The 16,365-nt window shown below is 45.2% G+C and overlaps 1 protein-coding gene across 2 annotated transcripts in view; it reads right to left on the bottom strand.

Annotated features, from left to right (window-relative positions):
• LOC111968723 (cadherin-4-like) overlaps nt 1–16,365 on the bottom strand; it is a 113,370-nt gene that overhangs the window by 92,957 nt on the left and 4,048 nt on the right. For both annotated transcript variants that reach the window (XM_023994551.2, XM_023994559.2), the window contains exon 2: nt 11,628–11,810. In XM_023994551.2, the coding sequence (XP_023850319.1) occupies nt 11,628–11,810 (183 nt within the window). The remainder of the gene's footprint in view (nt 1–11,627; nt 11,811–16,365) is intronic.

Here is a 16,365-nt window from a genome sequence, read left to right on the forward strand (position 1 = left end):
ATAAGTTTAGGAGCGTTGTTTTTTTCCTCCTTCCGTGAGTAACTGGTTTCTCTTTTGTCGAGGACATTTATTTTGGTATTGTACCTGACCTATATGTTTGTGGACTTGCCTATTAAAAAAACGCTACTCGGACATCTCTGCTCTCCTACGCTTGACTCCTTCACCTACCTCTAAACACAATCTCGTAACAGCCTCTTTGCTTGACATCATGGGAAAATCAAAAGAAATCAGCTAAGACCCAAGAAAAAAAATTGTCGACCTCCACAAGTCTTGTTCATCCTTGCGAGCAATTTCCAAATGCCTGAAGGTACCCCGTTCATCTGTACAAACAACAGTACGCAAGTATAAACACCACGGGACCATGCAGCCGTCATACCGCTCAGGAGGGAGATGCGTTCCGTCTCCTAGAGATGAACGTACTTTTGTGCGAAATGTGCAAATCAATCCCAGAACAACAGCAAAGGACCTTGTGACGATGCTGGGGGAAACAGGTACAAAAAAATATATATCCACAATAAAACGAGTCCTATATCGACATAACCTGAAAGGCCGCTCAGCAAGGAAGAAGCCACTGCTCCAAAACTGGAATAAAAAACCAGACTACGGTTTGCAACTRCACATGGGAACAAAGATCGAACTTTTTGGAGAAATGTCCTCTGGTCTGATGTAACAAAAATAGAACTGTTTGGCCATTATGACCATTGTTATGTTTGGAGGAAAAAGGGGGATGCTTGCAAGCCGAAGAACACCATCCCAACTGTGAAGCACGGGGGTGGCAGCATCATGTTGTGGGGGTGCTTTGCTGCAAGAGGGACTGGTGCACTTCACAAAATAGATAGCATCATGAGGGGGGAAATTATGTGGATATATTGAAGCAACATCTCAAGACATCAGTCAGGAAGTTAAAGCTTGGTCGCAAATGGGTCTTCCAAATGGACAATGACTCCAAGCATACTTCCAAAGTTGTGGCAAAATGGCTTAAGGACAACAATGTCAACGTATTGGAGTAGCCATCACAAAGCCCTGACCTCAATCCTATAGAAAATGTTTGAGCAGAACTAAAAAAGCGTGTTCGAGCAAGGAGGCCTTCAAACTTGACTCAGTTACACCAGCTCTGTCAGGAGGAATGGGCCAAAATTCACCCAACTTATTGTGGAAAGCTTGTGGAAGGCTACCCGAAACGTTTGACCCAAGTTAATCAATTTAAAGGCAACGCTACCAAATACTAATTGAGTGTATGTAATCTTCTGACCCACTGGGAATGTGATGAGATAAATAAAAGCWGAAATAAATCATTCTCTCTACTATTATTCTGACATTTCACATTCTTACAATAARGTGGTGATCCTAACTGACCTAAGACAGGGAATTTTTACTAGGATTAAATGTCAGGAATTGTGAAAAWCTGAGGTTAAATGTATTTGGCAAAGGTGTATATAAACTTCCGACTTCAACTGTATCTATCTAATAGAACTCAGCAATCACAGCTAATGAAGTCACTGAAATCCTTAATAAGGAGTTGCAGTCAGTTTTGGAATGGGTGGCCAGTAATAAACTGGTCCTGAACATCTCTAAAACTAAGAGCATTGTATTTGGTACGAATCATTCCCTAAGCTCTMGACCTAAGCTGAATCTGGTAATGAATGTGGCGTTACATTAGATTGTAAACTGTAATGGTTAAAACATATACATTCCAGGTCCTAGGTGGAGCAGCGGTCAAAAGCACCACAGCGCTGAGGCACAATTGGCCCAGTGCCATCCAGGGTAGGGGAGGGTTTGGCCAGTGGGGCTTTCCTTGCCTCATTATGCTCTAACGACTCTTTGTGATAGGGCCTGGCACCTGCAAGCTGACACCGGTCGTCAGTTGAACAGTGTTTCCTACGACACATTGGTGCGACTGTCATCCGGGTAAAGCAAGCAGTGTGATAAGAAGTAGGAGGCCAGGTGGTTCATGTTTCGGAGGACGCATGACTCGACCTTCGCCTCTCCCGAGCCCATTGAGGAGTTGCAGTGATGAGCCAAGGGACTTAATTTAAAAAATAAACTTGTGGCCATACCACCCTGAACACGCCTGTTCAGGGTCGGGCCTGGTTTGTCCTGGGATGGGAGACCACCTGGGAATACAGTACATAGATATATATATTTTTTTAAACATGAATTCAGTGGTTGTAAAGGTGGGGAGTGTCACGCCCTGACCTTAGAGAGCCTTTTTACTTCTCTATTTGGGAAGGTCAGGGTGTGATTTGGGTGGGCATTCTAGTTTTTCTATTTCTTTGTTGGCCGGGTATGATTCCCAATCAGAGGCAGCTGTCTATCGTTGTCTCTGATTGGGGATCATACTTAGGCAGCCTTTTTCCCCCTTTAGTTTGTGGGATCTTGTTTTTGTGTAGTGCCTGTGAGCACTCCAGTCGTTACGTCTCGTTTGCTGTTTATTGTTTTTGTTGGTGAGTTTCATTTAAATAAACATGTGGAACTCTATGCACGCTGTGCATTGGTCCGCTCATTTCAACGAACGTGACAGAAGATCCCACCACCAAAGGACCAAGCAGTGTGGCCAGGAGGAGCAGGGATCCTGGGCCCGGGAGAAAGGGGAGTGGAGGACATCATGGGGAGTGGAGGACATCATGGACATGGGAGGAGGTTATGGCAGGGGACAAGACCCTGCCATGGAAGTAGGTGGAGGCAGTGAAGGAGGATCAACGATGACTCCGGGGTTCGCAACCACACATTTTTTTTGGGGGGAACTCGGGGTGGTTGGCGGAGCCAGGTTTCAGACCAGAGCCAATTCCCCGCACTCGCTTTAAGGAGCATGTGACCGTTCAGGCACCATGTTATGCGGTGATACACACTGTGTCTCCAGTGCGTGTTCACAGCCCGGTGCGCTCGGTGCCAGCTCCCCGCACTTGCCGTGCAAAAATAAGCATCCAGCCAGGACAGGTTGTGTCGGCTCAGCGCTCCTGGTCTCCAGTACGCCTCCTCGGACCAGGATATCCTGCGCCGGCTCTACACACTGTGTTTCCAGTGTGCCTTCACAGCCCAGTGCGTCCTGTGCCAGCGCCCCGCACTTGCGGCTAAAGTGAGGCTAAAGTGAGGCTAAAGGCTAAAGTGAGCGTCCAGACCTCCAGTGCGCCTCCACGGCCCAGTATATCCTGTGCCAGCTCCACGTACCCGGCCTCCAGTGTGTCTCTCCAGCCTGGTACGCCCTGTGCCTGCTCCACGCACCCGGCCTCCAGTGCGTCTCTCCAGCCTGGTACGCCCTGTGCCTGCTCCACGCACCAGGCCTCCAGTGCGCCTCCGCAGTGCGGAGCCTCCTGTGAGGGTTCCCAGTCCGAAGCCCCCAGTGATGATCCATGGCCCGAAGCCTCAAGTGATGATCCATGGCCCAAAGCCTCCAGTGATGATCCATGGCACGAAGCCTGCAGTGATGATCCATGGCACGGAGCCTGCAGTGATGATCCCATGCCCGAAGCTCCAGTGATGATTCCATGGCCCGAAGCCTCCAGTGATGATCCATGGTCCGGAGCCTCCAGTGATTATCCATGGCCCGAAGCCTCCAGTGATGATCCATAGCTCGGAGTCTACAGTGATGGTCCATAGCTCGGAGCCTCCAGTGATGATCCATGGCCCGGAGCCTCCAGAGAGGATCCAAGGTTCAGAGAGCTCCAGCGACGGTCTGCAGTCCAGAGCCTCCAGCGACGGTCGGCAGTCCAGAGCCTCCAGCGGGGGTTCCCAGTCCGGAGCCTCCAGCGGGGGTTCCCAGTCCGGAGCCTTCTGCGACGATCTACGGTCCGGAGTCCCCGGCGACGATCTATGGTCGGAGCCTTCGGCAACGATCCACGGTTCGGAGCATCCGGCGACGATCCACGATCCACGGTCCTCCGGCGACGATCCACGGTCCTCCGCGACGATCACGGTCCGGTTCCTCTGGCGACGACCTACCAGTCCGGAGTCCGCGGCGACGATCTACGGTCCGGTTCCACGGAAGCGGAGAGATCAGCGAGCGGAGCGGGGTCTACGTGCCGAACCAGAGCCGCCACCGAGGCTAGATGCCACCCGACCCGACCCATATAGTCGGGTTTTGCGGCCGGAGTCCGCACCTTTGGGGGGCTTTGGGGGGGGGGTACTGTCACGCCCTGACCTTCGAGAGCCTTTCTTTTTATTTCACTATTTGGTCAGGTAGGGTGTGATTTGGGTGGGAATTCTAGTTTTTATTTCTTTGTTGGCCGGGTATGGTTCCCAATCAGAGGCAGCTGTCTATCGTTGTCTCTGATTTGGGATCATACTTAGGCAGCCTTTTGCCCCTTTAGTTTTGTGGGATCTTGTTTGTGTGTTAGTTGCTTTCTGCACTGCATGTAGCTTCACGTTCGGTTTGTCGTTTATTGTTTTTTCGTGTTCATCAAAATAAATGATGTACGCTTAGAACGCTGCACCTTGGTCTGATTCTTCCATCAACGAAGCGTGACAGGGAGAGGTTTGTCCATAATGAAGAGATGCTCTGCTTTTTGACACCACACTCCAAAAACAAGTCCTGCAGGCTCTAGTTTAGTCTTATCTTGATTATTTACCAGTCATGTGGTCAAAGTGCTGTAAAGAACAACCTACACTCTAAGAAAAAAGGGTCCCAAAAGGGTTTTTGCTCTCTCTATCTGTAACGGCTCTCGTCCTCTTCTTCCTCTGAAGAGGTGTAACGAGGATCGGATCAATTTGCAGCGTGGTAAGTGCTCATGATGATTTATTAAAACCGAACTGAACACTGAAATACAAAAACAATAAACGATGTGCAGAAAACCGAAACAGTACCGTGTGGTGAAAAACACTAACACGGAAACAAACACCCACAAACCAAAAGTGAAACCCAGGCTGCCTAAGTATGATTCTCAATCAGGGACAACGATAGACAGCTGCCTCTGATTGAGAATCATACCAGGCCGAACACAAAACCCCAACATAGTAAAACACACAAGAACTATGGTCAGAACGTGACACTATCGGCTCTCTCCACACTCACATGTAGAACCTTCTGTGCAAAGGGTTCTACATGGAACTCAAAAAGGTTCTACCTGGAGCCAAAAACGGTTATCAAAGAGTTCTTCTATGGGGACAGCCGTAGAACCCTTTTTTTCTCAGTGTTGTTAAGCTGCAGCTGGTCCAGGAAAGAACAGCACGTCTTGCTCTTAATTGTAATCAGAGGGCCAATATAAATATTATGCACGGTAATCTCTCTTGGCTAAGAGTTGTGGATAGACTGGCTGCATCACTTCTTCTTTTTATAAGAAACAATAATGTGCCGAAAATGTCTATTTGTTTGCATAGTCAACATACACACAGCTCTGGCACACACACTTACCCCACCAGACATGCCACCAGGGGTCTTTTCACAGTCCCCAAATCCAGAACAAATTCAAGAAAGCATACAGTATTATACAGAGCTATTATTGCATGGAACTCCCTTCCATCTCATCTTGCTCAAATGAACAGCAAACCTGGTTTAAAAAAACAGATACAATAACACCTCATGCCACAACGCCTCTCTCCTATTTCACCTAGATATTTTGTGTGTATCTATTGGTACAGTATGTAGGCCATATGTGCGGTTTGTAAATGTATGTAGTTCTGTTCTTGAGCTGTTCTTGTGTATTAATGTTCTGTATTATGTAATGTGTCATGTTTTGTCTGGACGGTTGAACCCAGGAAGAGTAGCTGCTGATTTCGGAACAGCTAATGGGGATCCTAATAAAATACACATTTCACATTTCACACAGACGCACGGACGCACGCACGCACGCACGCACACACACACACACACACACATAGAGACAGACACACACACACACACACACAGCATTACCCAGATGGAGGTGCAGAATGTGGGATGGCGGGGAGAGAAGACGGGATAATTAGGAGTACAAATATTAATGGAAGTTAAAGACAGACTAATAAACCCAATTACTACATTAGCCGGCCAATTTAGATGAGAGCTCTGAGAAACCAGCAGGCAGGACTTTGTTGAAATAGACCAGCAGTCTCCATGCATTAACAATGGATTGAATTCCCCTGTTGTCCCCAAACAGGAAGAATAGAGCAGATACAGCCATAAATTCTGCCTGTAGACTGCAGTATAAAGCCAGCCACATTCTCCTGCTCTCCAGGCTGAATGGACGAGGCAGAGACCAACACTCTTTTTTCCCCCTTCTCATAAAGACGGAGGGCTCTGGAGACAGGAGACTCGGGGGAGGAGTGGGAGGAGGAGGGGTTTGTACTGCTGCTGCAGTTTTCTTCCACCGCTGCTTGCTAACCTGCCTCCCTTCTCATGCCCAATCCATTTCGACTACTCAATATGCTTCCTCTTGTCCAGCCCATCCCTGGGAGACCTGCAGAATGCACCAGCATTCCCACTCCGGCCAATCACCAACACCCTGAGGCTACATTAGGGCCTTATTGGCAAGCTGTGGGCAACCAACGCCTGGCCAATCAGGTGGAGCCAAGAGCTGAATGGATTTTCTGTTTGGCTGTGGGAGGTGCGAGACCTGCCAATGAGGGCTCAGGTGTGGTATTGTGTGTCTCTGAGGGAGGCTGCCAGAGGGGTCAGGCCTGAGGACTGCAGACTGACAGTTATTTAGTGAGGTGCAGAACATAGCATGGTCTCCCGAGTGGCACAGTGGTCTAAGGCACTGTATCTCAGTGCTAAAGGCGCCACTACAGACCCTGGTTTGATTCCAGGCTGTATCACAACTGGCCATGATTGGGAGTCCCACAGGGCGGCGCACAATATGCCCAGCATCGTCCGGGCTAGGGTTTGGTTGGGGTAGGCCGTCATTGTAAATAAGAATTTGTTCTTAACTGACTTGCCTAGTTAAATAAAGGTTAAATAAAATAAAATAGCTGCGGGAAGTAGGTGTGCTACGGGTTCTGCAGCAACCCTAAAAAAATKTAATACATTTAAAAATATATTTTTTTAACAAAAGTAGTGCGCTGGGCCTTTAATAGCCATGTATTAGCGGACCGATATAGCCATCAGCATCACCCCCACCCCAAACTACTTCTCGCAGCTATGGGGCAGAGCTCTATGTCAGTCAGTGGAGGGATTGCCTTTGTACAGCTGGGCCAGCTACTGTGACACTGCAGACACGGGCACAAGCACTTAGTACAAACACACACATGCAAGCACGAAAGCGCACATCCTATACAGCTTTCCTAATAMATTTTAGTGAACATTTGTATATAAAAACTAGTGGGTATCACAGAGAAATTCTAGACTAAAATAACTGGAATATGAATGTATTAATAAACCAATACAGTGTTTCTACCTAGTTCTATAAACAGTGGTGTATTACCATGCCATAGAGATGATTCTCTCCCACACATACACCAACTTGTATTGGTTTATTGAGTCAAGAGCAGGGTTTAATTTAGCATTTCATTTTACCTAGGGAGACTAACTTATTAAAAACTTGTGCTTCATCTCGGGCATAGAAAGTTGGMTGCAAAACTTGTTCTGACAAGTAACCGCCCGCTTCTGTAGGTTTAATCACAATATTTTGTTTTTGTTGAAAACTGTATGCCTCCTGCATTCAATTTACATAAAATCCCACCAAATGAGGGGCCTCCAGCCATTGTGTGACTCAAGCAGAAGAGTTTAGGGACAACTTGATAACTCCATCATAACACCTACCCAGAGGTGTCGTCTCATATTATGCATAATTGGTTGCCTTTGGTAAAGGAAAAAAATTTGCCTGGTCTGATTGGTGTCTGCCCCACCTCAGGATCGTCCTTGACGTGGAGAAAAGAATGTAATGACTTTCCAAAGCACACAGTGTAGATTACAGTTCTCTTCAGAGTGGGCGTAACACACTCACATATCAGGACTTCAATCAAAGGCCCTCTCATTCCATTCCTCTGCTTTGCCCAAGGACTGGGTTTTTATAATTGATCTCCTTTATCACCCCTTCTTTTATAATTATTTAGTTCTTTCTGGTGTGTGTCTGACTGGGAGTCAGTGGTGAGGAYGGAGAGGAGCAGAGAGGCTCTGGCATTGGGTCCAGTCTTAGGTGCTGGAGGAGACAGTTGAGATGAGACTGCTACAAATGGCCTGAAACTAATGCTGCTCTCTGAAACTAAAGCTGTTCTCTCTAACCTCACATATTTACTATGCTCTCTCTCTTTCCTCCAATGCCAATCAGTCCCCTTTTCTCTCTTTCTATTCTCCATCTCTTTCACTATCTATTTAATTGTATCTGTTTTCAATCTACAGTTGCATTAATCTTACCTCTGTCAAGAGCAATACTTTATTGGACAGTGAATAAATAGCATGGGGAAAATATTGCATTTTACCACAATGGTAAATTATTGCCATCAAAGCGACACTACTTGAGATTGCTCATGAGGGTTTTGCACTTCACAATAAAACCTCCCTCAAGTGGAATGTTGGTGCTGCTAGTTTCACTCTAATAATCACACTAATAATTTCCCTTCTGTTCGAAAGGGAAGGGGGTCTACTCAATGTGTCATGCAGTGATATCCCTTATAAACGTATCTAATAAACCTTCCCTGGACCAACACACCACTGGAGCAGCAGCTAGACTAGCAGCTAGACTGTCCAGGACTTTCAGAACTGCCTAGGGGAGATAGAGAGAAAGAAAGAAAGAGAGAGAGAGGTGTGTGATGTGTGTGAGGATAATCAGGATATGGCCGGACATCTCTGGGTGGAGTAGTAAAATCACATTGCTGAAGTGGATATTAGAGTCTCCCAGCCAGCCACAATAAAGAACAGATCACAATCAATAACACAGGCACATTTACCTCCTGCTGCACCATATTACTTGTGTTGATGGAAGCATACATTTTCTCCATCTGTTCAACTAAATTAAACCAAATCCAAGGCCAATCTGGCAAACCCTGGTTTCTCAGATGAAAATGGGTAATTACTCTCAAAAGGGTAGCACTTTCCTGCAGTCAATAACCAAAAGCGCTCTCTTTGGCCTCATGGGTGGAATGCTATTTATATTTTTCATAATTTCATAATTAATCAATATATTCTTTTTTTAAACAATGAAAATCTGGTGTTTCTATGTCAAACGGTTATGTTATATTACAGTCTTCTATTTCTGACATSGTACAGGTGTCTTCTTTTTAAGCCCATAACCATGTGTGTGAAGTGTATACTTTCGTTTCAAAGTAGATTTGTTTAAGACTACCAAGAAACACTCTGTGTGACTCTGATTTAGCCCACTGTAAACCCTGGTGAACCTGGCTGTGTGTGGAGCTGTTTAACATCATAAAAATGCTAGAGAGATAGATTCAGAGACTTTCCACAGCTCTGGAGGAATCAGTGTGCTGTGAGTGTGCTGCTGTAACCACAGGGGTTGTTCTCGGCCACCTCCAAGACAAGCGAGATAAAGAACTAAATCCCTCTGCTCTCTTCACTGGCCAGCTGTCACAATGGAACAGCCCAGTCAAGCCGTGTTGCAGAGAGAAATGAGGATAGAATACCTCACGGGGCCATGGACGTGATGCATATCCCCCATGGCTAAGGAACAGGGCTCTCTTTCACTACTGCTAGAGGTTGTGGCTACAAACACACACACACACACACACACACACACACACACACACACACACACACACACACACACACCACACACACACACACACACACACACACACACACACACACACACACACACACACACACACACACACACACAAAGGAACACCTGGGGTGTCAGTAAACCCAACCATCTGAAGCTGAACATGAGGTAAGGGGATGAAAGGCTGTCCATTCTTCTCTAGCAGGGTTGTATAATACAACCACGATCCTGCAGTCTGTGTTTGTTTGTTTGTGTGTGTGTGTGTGAGTGTTTTTTTTGCTTTGGTTGAAAATCTGCCCTCTTGCCGACTCGTTGGTGAAAGGCGATTTCAGTAATCCGGGAGTGTAAGCCGCATGGTACAAATGGGCGTGAGAGAGCTCTGTGGTGGCCCAGAGAAAGCTGTCTCTGGCCTGGACGTCTGGTGGACTGATAACAGGCTGCACAGTTTACAGGAGCATCCTGGAACCATGGAGCTGATAGACAGAGCTGCCATAGCATGACAACAGGAATGGAGCTTGTTTGTCATGTCACTTCTAAAACAGTTATAGTAAAATCCCTGTTGTCCAGTGAGCTAGTTTAAACAACTCCTGCATGCCTGCATACACACACATACAAGCAACTGAAAGTGTGCTAAATACTCCTGAATTCATTGAACAACTGTTCAAGCAGAGCTTGAAAAAACATAAAATAATGTATCTTTCATCTCTGTGTTTCATCAATTTCCTTAAATTCACAAGAGGCTGAATGTATCTCAACGGAGAAAGCATTCGAGCGAGTGAAACAATGCCCAACTGTCTCTGTATGTGTAGGCCATCTATCTGATGCTGTCTGGCCCAAAAGTGTATGACATTGTTGCCACCCGTAGCATTGAGTGCAACGGAAGCCAGCGAGCATTTGGCCTCCCTTGATAAAAAAAGAGATAGGGACTTGTGGTTTTACTTAATTCTCCGTATTGGCCAATGATTATAATGGTGATTCTGATCCAGCCATGAATTCATACTTTGTGCCCCTGGTCTGAGAAGATGGAAGTTCAATATGTAGCTAGATGTAGAGGGCTAATGTTAACTAGCTAACGTTGCCAATGAAAGGAAGTTAGGCTAGCGAGCAAGCATTTTAGTCAGGTAGCCCTAGGACAACAAAAAATWAAAGCGTGTACTATATGTCCGTTTCGTCAACATGAAAGAGAGGTGGATGGCATTGGCGTTTCTCTACAAGTAGGGTAAGTCAACATGTTTTTTTACTTTCATGAACGTGCACGCACACACACACAAACAGAAATCAGAAACATGGACAGCCACATCATATTTAGTTTACGTTGATTGGACTAAATTGTTTTTGGTATCTTTTCGTTGTCACTGTATTAGATTAAGGATAGGTGATTTGATGACGTTGAAATGTTGAAGTTGAAATGATGCTGGAATAGTGGAAGAAGCCCTGTTTTCTTTGCGACTTGCAGTAACTCTCCGTGGTTGTAAATCAAAAGTCGTTTAGTGGTCCGGAAATTTAGGAAACATTAACTTCCTTGACCATGCTGTAGGTCATGTAACTGTTTGTTACATGCAATATGCTTTGTGGACTTCACCTGACAGATGTTGCTCTCCGGTTTTGTGATGAAACAAAGGTGTGGTTGAATTTATTCTGCCAATGTGTCTTCTTATTGTCTCRGCCTTAGGCCTATATATCACGGTGTCAAGGCATATGAACTAACAGGTTATAGAGCAAACAACACAATTATCACAACACATATGTTGTAATATGGCTTTTTTTCCCTGGCTTCCCCAGTGATTTTACCCACGCACCGCTACTGAGGGAACCTCCAACAGACGTGGGTTGTCTGGCTTGAAKATGTCTTTGGAATGTGTTTTTGCCTCAAATGAAAGTAAAAAGACAACTTCAGAAGAGGTGTATGATGGGCAGTAGCAAAACAGAGCAAGATTGGGTTATTGTTATCAGAATTGATGATGAACTCATTTCTAATTTACAACAAAAAGACAACTTAAACTTAAATGGTTATTGATAAGTGTAATAACTGTCACGCACTCTGACAAGCATTTGTGGGAAGGGTCCTCTGGAGTTTTCAGGCACATTGATTGGTGGGATGACCCAGTCCCGCTTCTGTCGTCTCAGTCCATTGGCAGAGGAGCTTTTTTGATGTTTCTGTGGAAACTTGATAACCCTGGGATTAGAGTCCCAGGCCCTTGCAATCATATCCTCCACTCCAATCTGAAAGGAGAAGAAATCAACACATTATTGACCTACAGCATTCCAACAATTCATTGAGAGACAAACAAACTATGTAAAGTCTCACACTGAATGATGATACATGAGAGGTCAATATAAAGGAGTAGAATGTCACTGAATTGTTTGTCCATCTTCTAAAAGTGTGGAACATACAGGTGACACATACATCATAAATATCAAACTTGACAGATGATAAGAAACAGAATACTATGTTTCTTTTAGTTAATACAAAAATTCAAATATAATCCACACTTTCCAGCCATCACCTTTCATGTACTTCGCAAATCACCTAAAAGGACCAAGCCTTGGCATACATTTCAGGCATTAGTCTTGCAGACAGGTTACCAATGACCTATGAACAGTCCTCAGAGGTTGACTTCTATGTCTTTATCCAGCAAAAAGCCTTCTGACAGAGTCACAGAGCTGTGTTGCTCCGTGTGATGCACTCTGTGACATATCCCACTCCAAATGAAAAGAGATTGATGAAATATCACTTCAATAACAGCGAGATCAGAATGTAAGGAGCAACAGCGATCCTGCAGTGTGTGATATGACAGCTGATTCACTGGTCTTATAAGCAAAGACTAGTTCCCCAGAGCATGTAAAGGGAATATACTGTTAGACAAAAGGGGAGGTGAATAATATACAAAAACTGAAAACATAAAACTGTTTTTAATTACAGTTTTACACCTTGCCTTCTTTCCCTAATCTTAATCCTTCATTAGACTTTTCMATTTTTTCTTACATGTTTTATCCCCTCATGTTAATAAAAGGTGCACTGGTGTAAACTCATTGCGAATCTGGCCCTATGTGTTTGAGAAGGTGTACTGTGTATACATTGGCAGAGCTATGTGAAGTGTATATATGGTATCTATAGTATCTAGTGGGGGTTGATTTGTCCTCATGTCTGATATGGTGTTTGTGTAATCCAGTGATCCTGCTGTTTCTCCTGCTCCCCACTCACAGAGACATGCATGCTGCTGTGACTTGAAGCCAAGCGGAAATCATTCTGTAAAATCTGCTCAGAGGACACACATGAACCCTTGCAAAGACGCACACACACACACACACACAACACACACAACACACACACACACACAACACACACACACACACACACACACACACACACACACACAGGCAGACAGGTCAGCCTGTCAATACCCATGCAGTTTGTCAGACAGAGAGACAGATGCAAGCTAAACCAGAGCAAACATACTGTATTTTCCCCCCCTTTTGTTTTAATTCTTCACGGCTTAGTTGATTTGACTACATGGGCTTACAGCAGGCCTCCTGATAGCAGCAGGTAGCCAGACAGGAGAGAGGAGAGAGAGGAGAGAGGGGAAGGACCAGATGTGGTGCCCTGATAAGATAACTCTAGCTTCAGCTCCACTCAACCACAACACCAGTTGCCAGTTACCAGCACAGGGGCATGGAGCGAGATGGGAGTGTGCCATTCCTTTCATGGGTGGTAGGTGGAATTAGTGTGTGTGTGTGTGTGTGTGTGTGTGTGTTGTGTGTTGTGTGTGTGTGTGTGTGTGTGTGTGTGTGTGTGTGTGTGTGTGTGTGTGTGTGTGTGTGTGTGTGTGTGTGTGTGTGGTGTGTGTGTGTGTGTGTGTGTGTGTGTGTGTGTGGTGTTTCACATAGACAAAGAGAAGGAGAAAGGGGGAAGAAAAGACAGGTCAAATTCCAAAGTGAGATCCTATAATATATTTATAGAAGGCAGAGAGGGTGGAGTAGCTGGAGAAAAAGTCTATATGGAAACATGCTGATAGGTGAGGATTAGTAAGGATGGTACCCATGATGCTCCAAGGCTTCCCTGTCTCTGCATAGACCCCCTGTTTCTACCCCATGTGTTCACTCCCTGTCCGTATCGGCAGCCCCAGCTATCTGTTGAATAACACACACAGCGCTGCTGCTCTCCATCATTATCAGCGCCTCAGCCTGCTGGGGAAAGCGGAAACATCAGGACAGCTGATAATGTGATCGATACATCCGATCGGCGTTGCATTGGCAAACTCCCACATTCCTCCAAACACAGTGCCAGGCAGACACAACAGAGCAGAGAGGACCTCTTTATTCAGAGTCTGTCTATGGATGATACCACTGCAGCAGGGCCACATTGCTCACACTCCAAACAGCATGGCAAATGACAGCCCTGTGAAGCTGGCACGATGACAAACATCATCATAATTACAAAGGAAAAAGAGGAAACTGGAACAGGCCTTTTCTGCTGTGAGAAAGGTATGTTGGGGATAATAATAATAGTTTGGTAGGTGCTTAAATTTGTCCTATTTCACAAATGTGCATTAATATGCATGTGTGAATTTGAAATGTGTTTTTGCATATCCCAACTCTCCCTGAGACCCTCAGAGAGTGGGGTCACAGCCAGGGTCTGCCATGATCAACAGTGAGCCTGTAGCAATTGTGGTTAAGTGCCTTGCTCAAGGGTACATCAACCTTTTCTGCTCAGGGATTTGAACAAGCAACTTCACAGTTACTGGCCCACTGCTCTAACCACTAGGCTACCTGCTGCCTGTGTGTACGCATGCATGCATGTGTATGTGTGTGTGAGTGTGAATGTGTGTGTGCAAGCAGGAATCAGTGAGTGTGAAATCAGTCCCAGAACTGCCCAGAGCTCCCCAGGCCCAGAGCTAGAGGGCAGGACAGATGGCTGCTCTCGCCTCCTAGACAGGCTGCATGTCACTGGGGCATCAGTCAGCCCCGCAGCCCTGGAGCTGACATCTGGAGGTTATCGTTCTGAAGAGTAGAAGGCAACACTAAACAGGGACTTTCAATTACACAATATCAAGTATGTGCTAGTTTCCCATCCTCCATTCACTGTTGATCTCAAGACATGTAATTTAATGTTTTCTATTTGTCCATTAGCCTTCCACACTGGTTATCATTGATGAGAGCTGATCAGAGTGGTGATCTGTGGTGAACAGGATGTGAGGGTAGGAAAATCAAGAGAAGAGAAGTATCTCAAATTTCACATCTTACTGAATCAAGTACATTTTAGGAAGCTGCTATGACTATTGATGCATTCCTCTTATGGATGTAGAACGGGGCTGCAATCACAGCATAGACTAGTCATCATGACCTCACTGCCATATCCTCTACTGCCTCCTCACGGACCAGTTAGACTCTAGGTCCTAAACTCCTCCGCACTATGGCTTTTTGCTCTAATCTAACACAAACAGTTAGTCTGGGGAAGAGGGAAATTAATGCAAATCAAATAAGTGCTAACACTTTTTGAACCATCAGGCTCCCAGAGTACTGGTGCATAACTGCATGAAAAGGCAGGCCAGAGCAACGTGAAATCAGCTGGGGGTATATGCATATTGAGTCAGTAGACTGGCACCATAGTGTGAGTACTGTACATAACCTGCATTGAGGGACTTCACAGTCAGAATGACACTACTAACACCTCAGACTTAAACAGGAGGCAGCCAAACTATGATCATATTCAAATATATAAATGTACATCCAATACAAATAGATAAGCTATAATGCACACACCAACACATATACCAAGCACTATGCACAGTTAATCTAGGAAGAGGTCAATCGAGCCAACAATTAATAGAACATAATAATCGAGGAGTCCATTGAGTCCCTGTACACGTCAGCTCTGAAACGTAATATATGCACTTACCTCGTAATGGAGCTGTCTGTCTTTTAATCACCTAATATCTGTAGGATGGTTTAGCAACGTTTACATTGTATTGTTGTGATGACATGTTTCGGTGTGTAGTGGTCATAGGTAATCTTATTATTTTCCCCTCTCCCTTTCAGCACTATTGACACAGAGTAGCCAAAATGACGCAGCAACTCTGCCACAGCATTTCGCACATTTCAATGTCTGTGTGTCTTCACAACATTTCTGTGTTGCGGTCAATACTTTTATGGTAAAAGATATAAGATGTTGCACACCCACCAAAAAATGTTTTATAGAGGTGCCGACTAACGAAGAGTAAACTATTAAAAAGAAAGAAAGAAAGTCACACACTCTAATTATGCTCCCAAACATTGAATGGTYTATTATATAGTTGCTATACCCATTAACTGTTTGGGAGCATAATTAGAGTGTGTGACTTTATTTCTTTCTATATATAGTCAATACTTTAATAACATCAATCTACTTCTCACTGAGTAGTTTCTATTGTTGAATCTGGGAATAAGCATTTCTGTATACAAGGCATTACCCTACAGTTGCTGTATTTTAAAGCACCTGGGGTAGTGTCGCCAACCCCCCTGTGCACATTTTGGTTCTTGCCCTAGCACTAAACAGCTGATTCAAATAGCCAACTCATCATCAAGCTTATTTTAATCAGCTGTATAGTGCTAGGGCCTGCACCCAGGACCGAGTTTGGGAAACCCTGTTCTATGCCACATCAGCATGTCCTCTGAGCCCGTTTGTCATTGTGGGTCACACTGGTGGGAATACTACTGTACCAGCGGGAAGGACAGTCTCTCTCTCTCTCTCTGTCTCTGTCTCTGTCTCTGTCTCTGTCTCTGTCTCTCTCTCTCTCTC

This window comes from Salvelinus sp. IW2-2015, linkage group LG1 (assembly GCF_002910315.2).
Source record: "Salvelinus sp. IW2-2015 linkage group LG1, ASM291031v2, whole genome shotgun sequence".
NCBI classification, from domain to species: domain Eukaryota; kingdom Metazoa; phylum Chordata; class Actinopteri; order Salmoniformes; family Salmonidae; genus Salvelinus; species Salvelinus sp. IW2-2015.